General features: G+C 45.0%; 1 protein-coding gene across 1 annotated transcript in view; it reads left to right on the top strand.

The window, feature by feature from the left end:
• The window catches only part of SATB2 (SATB homeobox 2), a 128428-nt gene extending 123629 nt beyond the window's left edge, over positions 1-4799 (top strand). The window contains exon 11 of the mRNA XM_033065385.2: positions 1721-4799. Coding sequence (XP_032921276.1) covers positions 1721-2176 — 456 coding nt within the window. The 3' untranslated portion in view covers positions 2177-4799. The remainder of the gene's footprint in view (positions 1-1720) is intronic.
• Positions 4800-17909: the final 13110 nt, after the last annotated feature.

The following is a 17909-nucleotide window of genomic DNA, read 5'->3' as shown; positions in this document are numbered from 1 at the left end:
GCAGGATGTACAGCTGTGTCCCTGCACTGCCAGCCCTCGCTCACCGGGGCACCGGGATGTGGTGCCAGGTCCTGCTCTGTGCCCGGGCAGCTGCAGCCCCGGGGGAGCAGCGACTGCTCCCAGCCGGGTTCCTGTCACAGCCAGGTCCCTGTCCCAGCCGAGTCCCTGTCACAGTCAGGTCCCTGTCACAGCATCCCCACGGGCTCAGCTCCCCGGGCATGCTGTGCTGGGCAGTGCCTGGGGACTGCGATCCGCTTCCCAAAAGCTGTGACTGGAGGTCGCTGATGTTACAAATTATCATGGCAGGAACATTTGATGAAGGAGATGAATAAAGGGCTCTTCAGCACAGAGCCTTTGCTTTTATTTGCATAACAGGCTGATATCGCACAGCGGACTTCCCTCTTGCGGTAATAACTTGACTAGTGTAGCATTTACCGGGGGCTCAGTATCTGTGTGAAATTCAGTGCAAGTTCTCAGCACATTTCCATTATTTATCCTTGCTTTTTTGTTTTTTTTTTCTTTAGAGTGCTTTAATGTAGGCTTGATTCTCTGGATATTACAGTTTGCAACAAAGACATTTTCTTCTTGGATAAAGAGCCAGAATTCCCTCTTACTTGTGGAAGAAAAGAGTTATCCATATTGATTTTGTTAGCTTTGAGTGTCAAGCTCTAATAATTATTTCCCTGCATCTGAAGAAACCTCTGGGCAAATACAGCCCTCAATCCTGTAGGGGATTTTTTCTCTTAATCTCCCTTGTGTAGATTTGGTTTTAAAGAAAGCATATGGAGCTCCTCTGTGTTTTGAACAATTCAGAGCAGGTATTTTTCCCCTGAAATAAGGGCTGCACGAGGCCCTTTCTTAGCCATTTTAAGTGGCTGTTAGGAAGATTAAGAGCTACATATGCTTTCTTTAAACTTGCCGAAAAGGAGATACTGTGGGTGAAAATCTGTTACAAGACTGCGAAGTGTGTTTGCCCAGAGGGTGTCTCAGAATGGAGGGCTATTATTATTTGAACTCAGAACTCCTCAACTAGTGAAATTACCACACATGTAATACAGAGAAATCTGTTCAGGAGACACATTAAAGCCACCTATGTCAAGCAACTGAATTGGCTATGCTGTCTCTCTTGAGAGAAATCTTAAGAAATCTCTGCACTTCTACTATTTATTTTTCTTCCATAAAGTAGCTGTGATGGATTTTAATGCAAAACCATTATTCATAAAGTAGCACCTGACAATCCCACATGTGTTTAGGCCTTTGTGGTACTTGAAATCTTGAAGAAAGGGTCAAAGTGTCTAGCCTGAAAAGATGAGAGGAAACAAGGATGAGGAGAAGAGGAGCAAAGCAGGCGAATGACTTTTCTGAGATGGGACAATTGGCCAATCACCATGACAATAAGACTGTAATACCTTTTGACTTAATTTTTATTTTGGCTATTTTATATTTCTTTTTGTTACTTACATTTTGTATTTCTTACTTATTTTGTGAGTTTACATTTATTTTATGTCGTTTGCCTTTTATATCACTTCCTCCTTTCAATTTGTAGATGTACAGACAGGTGTAGCTGTCTTATAGGTGAGAAGGGCAGTGGACAATGCATATTAATTGTACTTTTCTTGACCAGAACAAAGTAGATTCTGTATACAGACCTGTACAAGTGCCCTTATGTCAACCACAGAGGAGGTCAGCATGTGAAGTGTGTGTCTGTTTGATCTTATAGGTGCTGCACAGACAGCAGTCCCAGCCTGCCAAGGAGAATTCCCCACCTAGAGAAGAGGCTCCTCCTCCACCTGCTGAGGACAGTTGTGCCAAAAAGCCAAGATCCCGTACCAAGATCTCCTTGGAAGCTCTAGGTATCCTTCAAAGCTTTATTCATGACGTGGGTCTCTACCCTGACCAGGAAGCCATCCACACCCTCTCTGCTCAGCTGGATCTCCCCAAACACACCATCATCAAATTCTTCCAGAACCAGCGTTACCACGTAAAGCACCACGGGAAGCTAAAAGAGCACTTGGGAACGGTGGTTGACGTGGCAGAGTACAAGGATGAGGAGCTGCTGACGGAGTCGGAGGAGAACGACAGTGAGGAAGGCTCTGAGGAAATGTACAAAGTAGAGGCCGAGGAGGAGAATCCCGACAAAAGCAAAGCGGCTCCAGCGGACATCGACCAGAGATAATGTGAGATAGGAGTGCAGAAAGCAATACATTGATCCAAGGATTTTCTGGTTTTATTTCTGATTTTGTTCCTCGTTTCACGTTTTGTTTGTTTGTTTCCATTGCGCATGATCCATGTGCAAACCGAATGAATTCAGCATTGCCCGATCAGACATCGCCTTGACACAGACACTTGAGTGTTACACTTCCTACATCTGACTGAAGCAATCGTTGTAGTCACATAGGATTATGCCTTCATCAATCTTGCACTTATGAAAGGGACAGCTAGCAAGTAAATGGGAAGAAAAAGTCCTATGAAATCAGTGAAGGGAAATTTACAACTTTGTGTGTATATATATATTTACATAAAATATATATATATATTAAATTGCATGGGACGGAACTTTTCAACCTGAAAATATAGACTGTGAAATGAGTTCTTTAAAGAGGAGACTTGTTTATGTATTAAAACCACTTCACAATGAGTTGCTTTGGCTTTTTTGATAAACTGCCGCCTGCTCTCAGGGTGTGGTGACTATTTTTGAATTCCTATTTATTTTCTATGTTTATCCCTGATTTTTTTTTTTTTTTCATTATTATATGGCTTCCTATCTGGCAACTTGATGGGTAATTTTTGAGGTATTTAAAGACGTAAATCAACACTGCCAAAAAAAGAAAAGAGGGAAAAAAGAGAGAAAATGGAAAAACAGATCAGGGCACCTTAAAAAGAAAACTAGTAAGTTAAAAGTACTTTGAACACAGTGCACACTTTAAAGGATACAGCATGTTCCACTCTCCAGATAGTCCTTTCTGTAGTGAACAGATGAGTTTTCATGGGATTCAGAATGACTAAAGCTGAAATGCAGCGCATAGAAGACTTGTCCATTAACGAGGTCTTTATAGAAAGAGAAAAATGATAAATGTGTTGAGATTTGATGTATGGAATTCATACTATCAACCACATTTTACCGTGGATTTTATTTACCTGTTCTCTGTTTCAGATCTTAAAATTTATAAGCTTCCTTCTTGTTGTTGCTTTTTGTTTATACTGAAGTGAAACACACACACATACACACAAACACACACGTGTAAAGTTACATTGCGACACGAAATGCCACAATCCCGAGAATCCTGCCCAGGTAAATTGCTGCCAGCTCGAGGGTTTGCGTTGCTGACTCGCCCTCCTCGCAGCCTGCCCCGTGTTTCTGTTGTAGCCGGGCTCCCTCGTGTCCCGCCCGTGTTGTGTGCCAGTGCAATGAAGTGTTTTCAGCCGCAGGTCCCGCTCCCTGCGGCCCCGGCTGCACTCCCAGCCCTCCGGGGCGAAGGCTCCGCAGCGCCCAGGCAGCAGCTCCGGTCCTAGAGCAGAGCCAGCCCCGAGTGACTCTTGGATGGCCTGAGCACTAAAGCTGCGATCTGCCACAGCATCCGCCCGCTCTGAGCTCCCCGTGAGAGAGACGCCAAGTAGCATTTGCTTTTCATTCACTTGTCACTTCCTTGCAATGATTTCCGAGACAAAGACCTCACCTTGCAGCTGGATTGATTTCAGACGCCTGTCAACTGCAGCCATAACGGTACCAACAAGGCTTCTGGCTTTTTCCTTCCTTTTTTTCACATGGGCTTTTCATGTCATCTTGACAAAGACCTCATGCAATATCACTTTGAAAGTTACTTTCTGTTTACTACACCAGGCAATGTAATATAACTGTTAATACTATTTATATATTTGAAAGGTATAAAAGGTAGGAGTTAAAAACGAAAAACAAACCTCTACGTGTAGATATTTACTCAGAACAGACAATATACAGGGAGAAGACGTTGCAATACAAGCTAATTCTAGCTGCTCAGTAACCTCTGGAGTTTTTATGAGATTTTTTCAGAGCTAATGTTTGAAACATGAGAATCTCTGCATAAATTTCATATACCTTTGCAAAATTATGGTGGGTTGCTTACTTAATGCCCCTTTTGCTATTCATCCTTTAGTTCTGTAGTATGCTGCAGCTTTAATCAGAATTTCGATGGTTGCTGCTTTATGTTTCTCTCAGAGCTACGCTTTCAAAACTGTCTTCTTATCCTGTAGCTGAAATCACTCCATACATTTGAAAGGAAACTGAATTTTGCCAAGCTATGTAAGTTGTTCATCTGATGATGGCATCAACATTTGGTATCTTTTACACTTCAACCAAAAATTTTATTAGGTATTTTTTCAATGCTGAGTCTTGCCTTTTTATTTTTAATTTCACTGCCAATTTTGCAGTGGTTCTAAGTGAATCTGTGGGCATTTTAGCCTGTGGTCTTGCCAGAACTTTGCGAATTACAATGCATATATGTCTATTTATTCAATATCCATCATATAATATCTATTTGGAGAAAGAAACTTTTCTTGTAGTGCCTCTTAACAAAGCACAATTTTCCGCCTTTTTTGTGAAATAAAAAATAAAAAAAACAAATTGTGTTTTATTGCGGTATCAACAATGTGAATAAGGATTAACATATTGTAAATGTTCATTTTTCCATGTAAATCAACTTTATCTTCGTTATCACTAAGTGATAATTAATTTTTAACTTATGTGCATTGTTAGGCTGTTAGAATTTTTTGGTTGTTGAAATAAAACGCATTCAATAAATATGACTTAATTTGTCAAGTAATTTACTGGGCCTTTTTTCTTTTCTCCTGAGTTCTAGTGGAACAAAGTCTGCAAGATGGAGGGGGCGTATCTGCCTGTTAAAAACAGGTTTGATCAGTGTTATTGGGTCTTGAAAACCTGCCTAAGTCCCCTGGAGTGGCACAGGTGCCAGATGTGTATCACAGGACTGTGCTGTTGTGTTGGTGGCTTTCTGTGCACACATAGGTGCCTGCACAGGGCGTTTCTGGTGGGGTCAGGAGGGTGGGGGTGCCTTCAGCCTGTCAGAGAATAAACTCAAAACACACACATAAAGATCCACTTCCAATCTGCTGTCTTCTTTTGCTGGTAGATTTTTTCTGTTTATAATTAAAAAGCCACAAATGACTGCGTGTCAGGAAACTTTTGGAGCACACATGTCCATGGTTAATGGACATAATAAAAGGCTTTATTATATTTATAGCAGGGCATCCTACTGAGTGCGTAGAGGAATGCCGGAAGGATTGATGTATCTGAGAAATGTGTGAAATGTTTTTGGGGAGAATACAGATAAATGGAAAAAATTGCTCAAAATTCTTAAGCTAACAAAGTGGTAAGTGCCTGGATTCAGTCCTAGCAGACAAATCATATACTGCATGTCAGACTTGAGTTGTCTAGGAATTGAGGTAGGGCAATTTAAAAAAGTATTTATTATTTTTCTATAGTTCAAATACAATAGTTTTTCCTTTTTTTGTGGCTTATTTATATGCTATATAAAATATCTATATGCTCCCTTGAGAAAAAAAGGGGGGTGAAGGAATAACCACATCTTTGTGTACCCAGCCACCTGCATGCCACGTGTATTTAATCTGAGACCAAATAAAACCAAGCATCTTCCTGTGTGCTCAGGGAATGTCCAGGCACCTGAAGCAGCGCACAGCAGCCTCTCTGGAGTGCTGTTCAGTGGGGTGCACAGCTGCTGTCCCTGCACTCACCTCTCAGGGGTCCTGGGCTACCTGCGCCCTTCCCACAGGAGCACTCGGCTGGCACGGCTGGATCTGCTGCCTGGCTCTGCTGCCTGGCTCTGCTGCCTGGCTCTGCTGCCTGGCTCTGCTGCCTCTGCTCTGAACTCTGGGCAGTCTTTTGCCCCGGGGCTGGGGCTCCACTGGCCTTCACGGGCATGGGAGGGGACAGAGGGCATAACCTGGCCTTGAAAACTGCACCTGCAGGTGCTGTGAAGGGGCTGATGGTGTTGGATTGCGTGTCCTTTCTGCCTGCCACTAGGACAAGAAACTAAAGGAGAAGCAGCTCTCACTTCACTGGTAGAGAATTTTATACATGAGCCCTGTGTATGTGTGTGTAGCTAAATAATATTTAGAGAAAGACACACTCATACACACATATTTTAATTGGGGGGAAAAAATCCTATAAACATATGGGTTCTTCTTCCAAACCGTAAAAAAAAATAAATCATTTAATAGCTGCTATAGCATAAATATTTCTATTAATGCTTCTACTTCTCTATACATGCTGCTGCTCCTATTTGTTGTTCATGTTTTAGTCATCCAGACATATGTATTTCCAATTTAAACCTGTGTCAGTGAAAAATAAACATATTAAGATTAGTTTAAAATGAAGATTAGTTTTAAGATGATGAACATACTGACTCGTGTCTCAAGTTCATTTTTGCTTAGATAAAAGTATCCACTGAATCTCTTTCCACTTACTTAATAACCAGTTATTTGCTCTAGACTAAATGGATTAGAATCTCTCATTGATGAAATTTTGTTTCTATCCTGAACTTGTTAAACATGGAGGGATAAAAGCTGGATACATCTGACAGTGAGCAAATGGCATCTTAAAATCATAAACGAATCATTACAAAAAATCTCCACTTACAATATAAAGTGCAGTGATTAATTAAAGATGCAGTTTTAACTTATTTATAGCCATTAAAAAAACATACCAGTTTTAACACAAAATAACACAAGCCAAGTCATCCAGGGGAGAGACGCTGGCAGCCTGAGACTTAGAGAGCAGACAATGTGACAAAGCCAACAGGGAACAGCAAACGCAGGCCACCCGTGAAACCTTTGGAAAAGTTCACAGAAGCAAGGATGGAGAGAGGTGGCTCTGGCATCCCTGCCAAGACCCCCTTTTTTTTTTGCTCACACACAGACAGTGCAGGAATGTGAAAGCCCCATCTCTCTGGGATTCAGGAAACCTGTGTGCTCACTCCTTGGCAGTGGAGCGGGCTCTGGGGAGCCTGCCAACTGCAGAGCTGCTCTGGGTGAGTCAGCCCTACCTCAGGCAAAGAGAGGATTTGGGTGAGGGGGAGACAGCAGCAGTTCAAGTGCAGATTTCTGCAGGCTTTCCTCTCCTTCCAAAATTTTTGTTTGCTGACGGGTGGGTGCTGGTCCTGCTTGACTGGCAGGTGCAGCTCGCTAGAGCCAGGGGGAATGAAGGTGGTGGGAGGCAAAGTGAGGCTCACTTGCTGAGCTGTGAGTTGTGGCTGCTGCTCCCTGGCAGGCCTGCCTTTGGAAGGCTCTCCTGAGCTCTCCTCTGCCAGGGTCAGGGACACACACCAGGCTCACCACGCTCCAGCCCCACAACCGCTGGCTCTGGCTGCAAGGCAGCGCTCGCTCAAGGCAAGAGTCATCCCCTCTGTCCCGCGGTACAGTTTCAGGAGCTACAGCTGGTTCCTCCCAAGAGGAGTGGTGTAATTTACCCTTCAGAAGGGATCTGGTCTTGATTTGAAGACCTCAGGAGCTGGAAAATCACTATTGCCCTCAGTAGTTTGTTTGAATGGTGGTTTCTCTCCCTACCCTACTAAATATGTACCATATTCTAAGGGGAATTTGGCTTTCCCTTCCTGGTTTTGTCTTTTGTTAGGCTTTTCTCTTCTGGGTGAAAGTTCCAGGTACTGAAGGATATTTTTTTCCCTCAAAAGTAGCTGTCCTGATCAAATGAATTTTCATGAATTGAGATCTTATTGTTCAGCTAAAGCTGTTTCAAGGAAAAATTTGCTTGGCTAGTGACAGAATTCCCCTTTGTACTCCTTTTGAGAGTCCATCGAGATAATGACAAAGAAAAGCTTTAAAAAGAAAAGGCTATTTGCTGCTAGTGAGCCAGGAATGCTCACAGATAGTATCTGTCACAACTAAGGTATCCATAGTTCTATTCTGCATAAATACTTCATAATTGTAGATTTTCATCTCGTAGCCATGAGGAATGACATTCCTTGGCATGGGGTGAAGATCTCCAATGAAATGTTCTCAGAAAAGAGACTTTATTTTTATGACCAATATTAAGAGTTTTGATTTGCAAGAGCAGAAATGCAGGTGGTGTTCACTACTCCTGTTACAGCACCAGACTAAACGTGCCACCCACCAATGTCTCCTCTCTGAGTGACTCTGGGCAGGACTTTCAACCTGGGGCTTTCTGGGGAACTGACTTCCTTCTGGGTGGGAAGGGCCAGCCAAACACAAACTAAGTGCACATGCACGGACCACAATAGTTAATGTTCCCTGCGTGGACCCCTCCAGACGCTGGCACCAGTCTGAGCCCTATTTGAGGTGCCTGCCTGTTTCTTAACCCTTGTCCTCCTGCAGGTCTGTGGTCTGTGTTTAAATGGATGTGCTACACTCATCACAGTCTCAGCTATTTATGATCAGAGATGACCAGAAAAGTGTTTGGAATGTGTTAGCCCTCGAGAGGAAAAAATGCCACAGATTGGTCTCACTGACATGAAGGAGACTCTTGCCAGGAAGTAGAGCAGGACATGACGAGCAAATGCAGTCCTTCACCACAGGGTTCAGCCTTTGGTTTCTCAAACAGACCAAGTCTCCTCTGTTTGTATTTAAAGGCCATTTGTCTCCCTATTTGTATTTAAAGGCTGTTGCAGAATATCATTCCCTTAATGGATCTATTTTCACAAGCCATTTAGCATCATTTGTTCTGTGTCAACATTGTCCTTTCATTTAATTTCCCCCACCCAGCGTCCCTTCCTGACCTCTGGCCACCCACCACCCAATATATTCATAGACAGCAACTGCACCCCCTGCAAGCTGGGTGTCCCCGAGCCGGCCCAGCCCTGTCCCAGCACGGACATCTGTGCTTGCCTGGGTCCGCAGTGACAGGCACGGCTGCTGCTCCCAGCGCTGCCCCCACCGAGCTGCTGTGGGGCTGCCTGCGGCCAGGAGGCTGCCCCATCCCACCCAGAGCCCTGAGGAGCACTGACAGAGCCCTTCGGAGGAGATGCTCAGCCCCAGGAGAAAGAGAAGTGCTTGCAGCTGCCCCGGTGATGAACAGCTGGGACACAGTCCAGACAAGCCGTATTCCTGCAGCCCCCTCACACACAAGGGACAAACCAGAAGTGCCCCGTGCAAGAGAGGTAACGAAAGACCCCAGCGAGTAGCTACCAGCAACAGAGGCACATGGATTGACCACAGCGGACTGGGAAGGTAGCTGGAGCCATTAGCTTCTCTCTGAATGCAGGGAGATGACAAAACGTGGGCTATGAGCATTCAGGAGGACACAGACATGGCACAATTCCCCAGTGGAAGCAGCTGCTCCGTAAGGAAATGAGCTCCAGTGTAATAGAGATGAACAGCATCGCTCAGCCCTACATGCCCACGGCTGCTGGGTGCCCTGCCCAGCCGGCTGTGCCTCCCACACCAGTGAGCCTGGAGCTAAGGAGTGTCCATGCTGGAGAGTGAGCAGAACTGCAGGGCTGAGGGAAGTAATTGGGATCTTTTCCTCTTTCTTCTTGTTTTTCAAAATACTTTCATGGCAGCTGGGTGAATGCTGGTTTCATAATTGATGGACATGGTCTTGGCAATCTCCTTTTTAAGAGCCATTCCTTGTCACATAAATATCATCTATCAGTGCCCATTGTCTTTATAGTGATCTTGAGCAAACAGTTTTATTTCCAATCAGGATATCACACATTGATCTAAACACTCATCTGTAATGGATCAATTTACATTAGGAGAGCAGTATTGTAACACTGTTGTTCATTATATTGAAAGAAGTATATGTTTAGTTACAGGCTAAAATCAATTAAACAGCCTGGTGCCTTTTGCTGTGAGAAAGTCAACAAGCCAGTCTATCTTGGACAATTATCCAGCTACAGCTCATCTAAAAAAGAGCTTCAGCATCATCCCCTTCCTCCTGAGTTCTCAATTTCTCCTTCAGAGAGTTATTTTGCAATGTTTTTCTTCTTGTGCAGTCTAGTAAAACTCTTAGCTAAAATGCACAGGAGAGAAATGAAAGCAGTCTTTGCTGTTGTGGAGGGGACTTTCCCAGGGCCATGCAAAGCCATGTGTCCAAAAAGGAAACCTGCATTCTCACCAGAAGGCTGCCTGATAACACACAATGGAATATGCTGGAGATGCTAAAAAATTTAGATGATTTTGTTTGATCTCTTCTAGGTGAGATCATTATCTCTGAGTCCCTGATTTCACAGGGGGAGAAAAGGAGGGAGTGGGAGGCAGGGAGGAATTAGTACATTCGGCTGCTCTTTCTTGCCTTACTACAAGAGATAAGACTGCAAGGAGTGCTGGAGCCTTTCTGACAAAGGGAACGTGATTTGAGCTGGTGGTGTAATTGCAGAAAGAACCTGCAATTTCAAAAGCAAAACACATAGGGGAACTGCAGGGCAATGCAATGATGGGATTTGAGGAGCACATCTCTTGGGGCTCTCGTGGATTTGATGGAGGCAGAGGAATGTGCCAGAGACCTGTGCAGAAGGAAGCACATCCTTGTGCCCTGCCTGCTGTGCTCTGTCACTGCCACAGGGCCAGGGGCAGTCGGACTCTGGGCTGCCATGCAATTCCCAACTGGTTCCCACTGCTTGCTGCCTGCTGGCAGCAGCTGACCAAGCCCACGGGACAATGCAGCAGTGCTGGGAGGGCAAGGCTAAACCATAACACTGCAACACTTGATGAACATGATCAAGTTTTTGCTTTTCCTGGTACAAAACCTGATGAACTGGAAAAAGTTATCAGCAGGGGTAGATTCTTATTTTGTGGTCAGAATCCCCTCATGACCTGCCCTGTGCTATGAAGGGTTTATACACCCTTCCTGGTTTATATATATGTGTGTGGCTGTGTATATGTTTTTTTGGCTTGAGACTTCGCCCACTCCTTTCCTGCCACTGAGGCCACTCCAACTCATCTCGCTCTTTCATTATATGCACAAAACACTGCTGCAAAGCTAATAATAATAATGAGAAGGAATAGCAGATATTACAAAGCTTATTAGGAAATTGATCTTTGATTTGCTCTTGAATAAAAAGGCAGACCTCAAAACTACTGGAGCCATTCAGTTAATTGGTTATTGGCTCTCTTGAGTGATTATATCCACCCTGGTTCCACCAAGTTCAGCAGGTCTCATGCTGGTCAATTAGCCTTTGGCATCCATGAAGGGAAATGCTACATTCAGGTTTTCTCAGAGCCTGTTTGTGTAGCATAAGGTGGACCGAGCAGGAGAGGTTCCCCATGGTCTGAATCCTGCTCTTGAACTGGCACCAAAAGGATATTTTTGCTGTACCCCAGCCCTCTGAAAAGGTGGATGCTGATAAGTGGGAGACTCTGCCCCAGGAAGTGCCCTGCAGGAGGACAGCAGAAGCCAGAGGGTTTTGGGAGGAGCAGAGCAGCTTCCTCCAGGGTGACCTTCACCCAGCATGCCCAGGGCCCGGCTGTCCCATGGGATGAGCAGTGCCAGCGCATCAGCGCTTTTGCCGGCTCTGTGGATGGATGCCCTGGTGCTTGGTCACAGCGGGTCTGCAAACTCACCAGCCACTACTGCTCTGATTCCTCCTGCATTCCCAGTGCTGTGCAGAGCTACACAGCTGACGCCATTTAGTGGCTTTTCCTTCAGAGTGCTCCGTCCTGCCCTCACCACTATGGCTTGCCAAAGGGATCCAACACTTGCATTGCTATGATGCAGACCCTGTAATAACAGTTGGTTACATCCAGAGAATTCAGTTCAGATTTTAAAACCTCATCAAATAGTTAATGACTGACTATTTCAACACAGCAACTCCTGCAAAGAGAAGAGAGAGAGATGGAAAAGTTATTCATGTCCCATCTGTCTGGAATGCTTGTCCCCTCCCTCCCACCCACTGAGTCACTTCCTCCCTTTATATATCACTTAAAATTTTTCCTTTCCACTTTAGCTTATGATTAACAGGCATTTACCCTCTGCAAATCGTTCTTTTTTTATGATGCATGATCAATGCTAGTTAAGGCTCTATGGATAAAAAAAAATGTATTGTCTTGCAAATGCACATATGTGGTAAAATACAGCATATACTGCACGTATGGCCATGTAAAGGAACACATCAACCACTGCAATATCCAGCTGCTGATCCAGCCTTCCCAACTGAGCTACAGAACTTGCAGTGTAGTGCTCTGGCTAATTTGTCCCCTGGCCCAAGGAACAGTGGTGTGCAAGGGGAGGTACATTGCTCTAATTGTGAGGTGGAGATGTTTTAAAGCAGCAGCTCAGCCAAGGGAAGGGTTCGCTCAGCTCTAGGACCTGACCCAGGTGGGTGTGTGGGATTGGGCCACTCACTTAAATGCCTCCAGGTGTGTTTGTGAGGAGGCTTGGCTAGCTCAGCCCACTGCCTTGCTGCCAGGGCTTGAAGCAGCTCAGAGGAAAGTGGCAAGCAAGAGAGAGAGGTGGTCTCCTGGAATCTTTGCATCCTGTGAGTATGTACTGGCCTGCTACGGCAAGCAGGGGAGACTGGGCTACCTACAGCACTCTGCTGGGGGAGCAGGAAGGGCTACAGAAGGTGATAATGCTGGCAGGTTCAACCTGGAAACAAACAGGATGAAGAGGAGGAGCCTGGATGCCTTCTGAGCACGGATGTGAGATGGTGGGGGTGAGTGTCTAAGCTGTAAAATAGATGAAGGCTACAAGAGGGGAACTTGAACCTCCTTGCACAGGTTATTTGAGTTACTGAGGTTTCCCAGCGAAGGGAGAGAACATAAGTCCTGTGTTACATAGTGCAAAAACCTTTTATATGTTAACTTGCTTCAGCCTCTTTGCATATTGCTCAAAAGGAGGGTGTTTATCTTTTTGGCACCTTGTTATTCTGATGATACAGGGAAGTTCTGCTCTTCAGGAATGTCAGGGTGATACCACTAATTAAAAAAAAGTTTCAAAGGCAAACACTTGAGCAACTATCTGTGACTGGGGGGAATTCCTGTCCCAGAGAGACATCAGCATCACTGTGTCCAGCTGTCACTTGCTGTTCTCTTTTTATGATCACCTGCAATAAGATTCCACCATCTTTTCTTTGTTGTCAACTGTCCATAAGCTGATGGCTGATGCAGTAACCTAGGTAGTGCATCCACTCTGGGATGCACTGAAGGATGGGGCACAGATGTGTCCCAGAGCCTCTGTAAAAAGCCAGCTTGGCTCCTGCTGGAGGCTTTAGCTGTGTGTGGGTCCTGCTGGTTCTGTGCCTGCCTCCCACTTCAAGAAGCTCCCTGCAGGGGTGCCCAGACCTGTGTGTTCTGTGCTGCTGGGACTGGGTGCAGGAGCTATGGCCAGGCCTCTGAATATTTGGTATCTGAGAAGTGACTTTCTTTTATACATGTGGGTGATGCTGCAGGTGGGCTGAGGCAGGTCCTGGAGCTGAGGGTGGACCTGCATTTGCTGTAACTTCACAAATCATGAGCTGAGTGCATGAAACCCCAGCAGCTTCCCTTGAAGAGCAGGACTGGAGAGGAATACAGGGGTCTTGTAGATTTTTTGACACCTAATAGATCGTAAAATGGCCATTGAATTTTACTGCATTTGTGGGAGACTTGATGAGTCCAAGGATGGTGTGCTGTGTTACTGGAAGTCAAATAATCACTGATTCTCCTGTTGCTGAGTGGCTTTTTAAAAGGCAAGTTGGTTAGTTTATTCTCCCATGCCTTTGCTCTGCTGGGTACCTATGCATTCTTCAGAAATTTCGTCTTTCATTTTATCTATTCTTTTTCTATTTTTAGAAATGATTTTACATGTATGAATGTGAGGACAGCATAGCTACCCTTATATTATGTGGCAAATTAATTATTTCATTAGCCCCAGGGCAACCTTTGGAAATAAGACAATAACCTCAGTTGTTTGTTTCCCTGAGAAATGTAAATTATTCACTCTGAAAAGTAATTCTTCTATCTGGCCTACATAAACTTCCATAGTTCTATGTAACAGCAAGATATCTTTAGGTAGTATATGGCATGCAAAAAGCTAAGCTCTGTAACGTTACTGTGCAGATAGATTTGGCTCCTGGAGAACAACTTTAGCCTAAGATTTCAGTGCTGCCAGCTGGCAGAAGTGATCATATATGTGAAACTTTAGGCTGAGCCAGAAAAACCTGAGTTCAAATCTCTTGCTGGGGATTGTAGGATAGAATGATTAACCTGATTTTATATTTTTGGATAATTATCAAGTGCCCGAATATTTATAGTAATAAATGTCTTCCATATGTGCTGATACTGCATCCATGGAGTGCAATAGCATGATACAGTTCTTGTCTGTCTTGAAGACACTAATTATAACTAATCCTATAGGCATCTGAATCATGAAACACTGGCCCAATTTCTGCCAGCTTCTGTGAGATGCATCTAACTTTGTTCATGTGAGCAATGCAGGTCAGCAAAGAGCTCAAGGCAAAATTCCAAGAGTGCTGGGGATCCTGAGGTCTCTTTTCAGAAGAAATACATGCATGTGATATTTAAGCACTTAAAGCTGCAGGTGGGCACTTTACCATCTTATACCTTCTGAGACTTCCTTGGAGGTGTCATAAAGCCTCAAGATGCCCCTGAAAATAAAATCCTCATTCTACAAGCCACTGTTACGTAGCCCTGTGATCTGCCAAGTCAAAATTAGCAAGGGCCTCTCAGGTTCCTGAATCTGCTGGCATGATAACCAGGCTTGGAGCACTGCTGGAGCCCATTGGGTTTTGTGGTACTGAAGATGCTCAACTACTGCACAGACAGAGCTTCTCCAAGGATGTGATGTCTTCCCAGGTCAAGCTCTGAAACACACCTTAATGCAAAAAAAACCTCCAGTGAATGACTGCAGAGCTACTTTCTGGTTGGTAAGAAAAAGCATGGAGGTTATAATGTTGTAATAAGAGGGCTATAAAAACAGAGAAAAAGACTAGACCAGCGTTCCAGTAGTTTTCTCTTCCCCTGAAAGAGGTAAGCCCGCCCAGACGTCTTGCTTTTAACTACTGACTACTGCATATGTTTTAAACCAAAAATAATACCTTTTGATTGGAAATGTTTCAATAACATCATTTGTGCATTTTATTGAGGCAGAGGTTACAATTATTAGAGTCACCAGGAATTTCAGACATTTCAACACAGCCTCTGTTTCTCCAGAGTAAACCACATCCCTGTGCGATTATTCTTCTATCTAAATGCCTTCAAACCAAGTCTTAAACCAGATCTGACGTTTGTTGCTGGTGGTCCCTTGTACAAATTGGCCCTTGAAATGAACATGTGGGGTTAAACAAATGCCAAGGAGATGGGGCTGGATGCTGAGGGATCCCTGTGGGTGCTGAGGAAGGCAGAGCCTGTGCAGGATGCAGCAGGCAGCCCTGGGTAGATCATGTGGCTCTGAGCAAGCTGCTGCCAGTCTAGTCAGGTAGTGTAGTCTGGGTCCTGCACGCTTTGAGAGAATAAGAAGAAGGATTTGTCTGGTCATGGAAACTGCTCCTTCAGCCATGCAACCTCTTTATGGCTTTTCTTTCAGCTGGCTTCTCCCCAGGAAGCCAGAAACTGCGTCTGTGGCAGAGAAGGGACTTGCATGTCCCAGAATGTCCCACCCAGCATGCTCTGTGTTTCCTCCTAATCTTTTCAGCAAAAACTGTTTTTGGTGCTTCAATTAAAAAACTGAGATTCTTAAGGGGCCTCTGAAGCCTAAGTCTCCTTTGTTTTCTGGCCTTTCTGGCAGCACGGAGGCAGAAATGTGTTTAAGCACTTTCAGTTTCAATTTCAAAATGCTTCCAGGAGAGCACAAGTAAGAGTTTGGGTGTAAAAGACCATTACAATTCTGATATCAATGACTACAACAAACTTTGAAGCCAAAGGAAGTGCCATCTTATAACCTAAACTGGGACATAAGGAGGCGAGAGTTTGTTCAGGAGATGACTTGAGACAGCAGTAAAAAGAGGAATCCTCTTCACCTGGCAAAGGAAGTTTCAGCACCTGACTATTTAAATCTCTAGAAATGCTTGCTGATTTGGAGGCAGCAGGATAAGGCTCATGGTGGAGTGCAAGGATGACAATTATGCTTTCTGTCCTCTGCTCTCTGTATTGTCTGGATTTGTTTTTTCCTGTGTACTCTATAAGAAAAGATGCTGAGAAACCTGAATTGGGATGTTGGTATCCCCAAAGAGAGAGGGGGTTGCCATGTCACCCCAAGGGTCTTGTCCTTTGATACTTTGATCCTTGTACTTTGATACTGGTTGTGCACTTCTCCAGGGTCTGGGCTTTCTCATCAAGTGTGTTGTGCATGTCACCTTTTCCCCAGTACAGTAGCACATTTTTTGCTCAGTCCCTACCCTCCTCTTCCTCCATAAACCCCCAACAATTTTTAGCAGAAACATTGTTCTTGCTTATTCTTGTGGTGCTGATGAGCCTGCAATAATGAAGGAGCAGAGCAAAATACAGAGCTCTTGCTCCAGTGAAAAGCTGGGTCTGTACCCACTGCTCATCCGAGGGCAAGCAGGTTTCTGGCGAGACTGTGTGTGTACTAGTACTCAGAGTTTTATCTACATAGTGGGCCAGGTCTTGAGTGCACTGTCAATTAAGGGCAGCAATTCAAAGTGATTCACAGCAGATTACACCAGCCTGTCTCTTGATGGAGCACACTCTGGTCCTGCGCCTGCAGGTGCTGCACAGACTGCCAAGCCTGGAGCTAGCCTGCAGTTATGCTGTCAGCCTTGCTTAGATCTAATGCTTTATGACAACTGTCTACCTGTAATGTGATAATGGGCTGAAAACCTCTGCAAAATTGATAAGAGTCTCTCGCAAAGAAGGAGAAACTTATAATGTGGCAGGCCTGATCCCTTTCTTAAGGTCCACATGAACTGCAAAGATTTCTTTGCAGCTGGCAAGTCTGATTGCTCCTCTGCTCCTGACAGAGGATGACTGCTGTCCGTGAAGGTGCTGTCCTTCTACTTACTCCCAGTCCAGGGGGAATTGACCTGTTGCATTTTCAGGCACTTTAAATCTGTTTTTAATTTTGAATCCTAAAATATTGTTGGCGTCAGCCTGCTAGGGCTTAATCCATTCTGTACCTATACTTTTCATATTCTAGATAAAATCATCTTTTGCCTGCAAAATGTTTCCAGGGCTTATACAATAAGTTTATGTTTAATCCCTAAAACACAAGTCATTGTCTAGAACAATTAATAAGTTGTGTTCTAAAAGAAGCTGTGCTTAACATGGTGTAACAGTCTTTATAGAAGAGGCCAGATTCCCGCCACACTTCTTGTGGTGTGACCCTGGAATTGCAGCTGTGACTTTGTGCTAGATCAGTGCTAAGTGCGAGCTGTGCCTAAACCATCCTGCTGCAGTTTCAAATCTTCCAAACTTGCAATCTAGGTAAAAGCATTTGAAGCTCGGAAGTTGCAGCCATGGTAGAGGTTGTCCTTCTGGCTCTGGAGAGCCCAGGAATGTTCCCTGTGAGCTGAGCACCTGATGACCAAGATAGTGACAACATTGCCCAGTTCCTCATGCAGGCAACCACAAGCTCTTTATGTAGCCGAAGTATTGTCATTTTAGCTGGTAAAAGTAGCTGCAGCTGGTCCTGTTCCAGCTGCCCTGCTTCCACTCCGGCTCAAACGGGGCCAGGACTGGCATGAGGTACCAGCCAGGCGGGCACTCGCATGAGGAGAACAGAACAGCCATGGTCTCCTGAGGCTCTGTGGTGGTGTGGGGCACCGGCCAGCACAGGCGGGATGGCTGTCGGGGTAAATGCCAGGGCTCAGGGCGGGGATGAGGGAGCCAGGCCCCTCCTCACGGCGGGGATCAAGGAGCCGGGCACCCCGTCAGGGCAGGACGAGGCCCCCCCCTCAGGGCGGGGATGAGGGAGCCGGGCCCCCCCCTCAGGGCGGGGATGAGGGAGCCGGGCCCCCCCCTCAGGG

This window comes from Catharus ustulatus, chromosome 7, assembly GCF_009819885.2.
Source record: "Catharus ustulatus isolate bCatUst1 chromosome 7, bCatUst1.pri.v2, whole genome shotgun sequence".
Classification (NCBI taxonomy): Eukaryota; Metazoa; Chordata; class Aves; order Passeriformes; family Turdidae; genus Catharus; species Catharus ustulatus.
Note: the sequence above shows the minus strand (reverse complement) of the source record. Positions and strands in the feature narration are given on the sequence as shown.